The sequence below is a fragment of the Lactuca sativa genome, chromosome 3 (assembly GCF_002870075.4).
Source record: "Lactuca sativa cultivar Salinas chromosome 3, Lsat_Salinas_v11, whole genome shotgun sequence".
In the NCBI taxonomy this organism is placed as follows: Eukaryota; Viridiplantae; Streptophyta; class Magnoliopsida; order Asterales; family Asteraceae; genus Lactuca; species Lactuca sativa.
The window spans coordinates 21,191,765-21,194,875 of record NC_056625.2 but is presented as its reverse complement, the minus strand read 5'-3'; the positions used below and the strand labels follow the sequence as shown (position 1 = coordinate 21,194,875).

Sequence of the window (3,111 nt, the reverse complement as noted above, 5' to 3'; positions counted from 1 at the left end):
GGCTATTTATTCTTTCATATGTTACTCAATCAAGAAAAACAAAGATAGGGAAGAAAAGGAGCATAAGATTATATTTTTTTCCCTCTTTTAATTCTCTCATTCTTATGAGAATGTTAGAATAATGCTTGTAACTTATGTTTTATCTTATCTATTTCTTTTATTCTAAAGATAATTTCAGTTTTGTACTTTTATTCGATAGTCATTCTCATAAGAATGATAAATTTTGCAATTGTAATTTATTCTTTAGGAATTTTGTTTTGTACTTTTATATCTTTCCAAGACGTTTTTTGTTTTTAAATTCTCCTAGAATGTTAGTACAAGTATATTTTGCCAAATTTTAGCATAAATTTATTAATCTTGTAAATTCGATCGAGAATGGGAACGTGGATCGTAACAAAAGTTTTACAATCTTTGAAGAATAAAACATATTTTGTTAAGAACGGTTGTTAAGTTTAATAGATATTTTTAGCTTTAATTTAAAATATATTAAATTTAATTATGAAAACCAGATTATAATTGAAACTGAAACAAAAAATGGTCAAAGATTCTTCCTATAATTGTAGTACATTCTATAATTAAATAATCATGAAATGTTTATAAAACCCTTTAAATGATTTTATTGTTATTTCTGGTACATGCTAGTCTATTTTACTATATATACCCTAAAATCATAACTATCCATTCTTTTCATCTAATGAGGATTTTGCTACACATATACACAATAATTGTCATTTACATTTGAACATAACCATATATATATATATATATATATATATATATATATATATATATATATATATATATATATATATATATAGGGTTAGGTTATAATGTTTTTGTTAAGTATTGTGTGCTTGTGTTATGCATTCTAGGCCAATCATTTGTGGTAAATTAAGAAAGTGGTTTTCTTTTAAAATTAAATGAAAAAAAAACATTTTAAGGGGGTTTCATTAAATGAGTGGGCACGGAAGGGTAAAATGGTATTTAGCATCGACAGTTTATTAGGAAATCGTATTATTTATGGAACGGATTCCACCGATGATCCCAAATATTTCGCATAGAATCAAAATCAAACACCCAAACCTTTCGGAGTTTGAAGCATATTCTGATTTTGTGTAATCGTTCTTTAGAATCGGAAGATTCGTCAAAGGGTTTGGATATAAATATCGACAGTGAACCCTAGAAGACGGAGTCGACATTTTAGCGTTTCTGTAAACTTGATTCTCGTAGAATGAGGAGTACACGATCGAATTCCTTCAAGTCCAAGTTCAAGAACACAGTGGAGACGCCATTAAATCTTGAAGATGATGTCGATGATTTCGTTGCCGAAGCAGAAGGTAAGAATTTCTTGTTTTATGTGTTTGTTTTGTGATTTTTTAGAATGTAGTAAACTGTTACAAGTATATTCAGAGATGTTTTTGTAGGTATGATTTGCGTTTTCAAAATGAATTTGTGATTATTATGTAATTTCTTAATAAGTTGTTTGATGGTTTTGTTCAGTTAGAATGATGTATTTCTGTGAACGTGAAAATGTTGTTTAATCTATTAGAATTAATCATGGATTTCGTAGAAAGGTGTGGAAACATGATTTTAAATTCTGATAGAATTGAAGTTTGTGGAAAAATTCTATTAGAATATTAATCATCATCTGATTGTAAGTATATTAATGGATTGTTAATTATATATTTGGAGTTGTAATTACTAAAAATTCTGGTGGAATATGTCTTTTTAATTTTTTTTTCAACTATGCTAGTTTCTTTAATGTGTATACTATGTGTATAGTGTGGTCATTAAAATTCTAATAATAGTAAATTTTAAGTTTGTTTTGTTGATTGATATATTGAATATGTAGTATATTCTAGTAGTATATGCATATGTATATAAATACATCTATTTCAATCTCAATTGTAAAATGTATAGAATACATGAATTCAATGTTATGTGTTCGGTGTGTAGAATATTAGCAATTATTATTATTCTAGTAGAATGTATGGTATCATATGGGTGTAAGTATAGAACTGTATTGTTGATTTGATTCTTTAAGTTGTAATGTCTGAGATTCTGGTGGAATTTTTTTTTTAATTTTTTTTCTAATGGTATAGTTTCTATAATGTGTATATGATGTGTGTACTTGGTTACTGAAACTCTAATAATAGTAAATGTATAGTTTTTTGTTTATTGATAAAATGCATATGTAATATATTCTAATAGAACAGGAATATATGTATGAGTATATGTATTTCAATGTTCAGAATGTAGGAGTGGAATACAAAAATGTGCTTGTTGTATTATGGTGGTGATTTATTCTAGAAGAATAAATTAAGAATCTGAATAGAAGGCATGATAATTTGGTAGTTTGTGTTATATTCTGATGGAATAATAATAAGTGCTAGTATTGTGTTTTATGTCATCACTTAATACATGTTACTATACATTCTTATATTTGTTATGTATTATAGCAGAACAAGTACAAGAAGAAGAAGAACACATAAAACGAGAAAGAAGATCAAAGAAAAAACTTGATAAACCAGCTGTAGAAAAGAAAAGTCCTAAACCTCTAAATGTACTACTTTTTGAAAGGGAGATAAGATCAAAGAGAACACATGAGAGAGTTCCAATTCTAAAGAATATAAAGAATAAGGGAATTGATGAATCTGTGAAAGAGGAAAAAGAAGATCATGTTAGAAAAACAACTAAGGAATACCCACCTGGATTAAGAAATATGTCAACCAGAATGAAATGTGTTAACATCACTGTAGTTGTTAGGGGCATGTCACCGGAACAAAAACAAGCAATATTAAGGATGGGTTTTGGGTCAATTCTGCAAGTGAATATAACAAGTTATCCTGGCCAACTATGCTACTACCTTTAAGATGTTTATGATGCTGATAGTAGAAGACTTGTCCTACAAAACTCTGTTATTGAGATCACAGAGCAAACAGTACATGATATGATGGGGTTGCCAATTGGTGGAGAAGACTTCAATGAGTTGCCATTGTGTGAAAAGGGGAATGAAATTCTGGAAGAATGGAGGGGACAATATACTGGTGATAAGTTCAATGGTGAGGAGTATTTAAGTAGAATTTAGGCCACATCAAAAGATAGTTTGAT

General features: G+C 28.2%; 1 protein-coding gene across 1 annotated transcript in view; it reads right to left on the bottom strand.

Annotated features, from left to right (window-relative positions):
• Positions 1-1,199, bottom strand: part of LOC122197086 (protein Ycf2) — a 7,855-nt gene extending 6,656 nt beyond the window's left edge. Inside the window, 1 exon segment of the mRNA XM_042900548.2 lies at positions 1,084-1,199. Within this exon segment, the coding sequence (XP_042756482.2) occupies positions 1,084-1,199 (116 nt within the window).
• Positions 1,200-3,111: the final 1,912 nt, after the last annotated feature.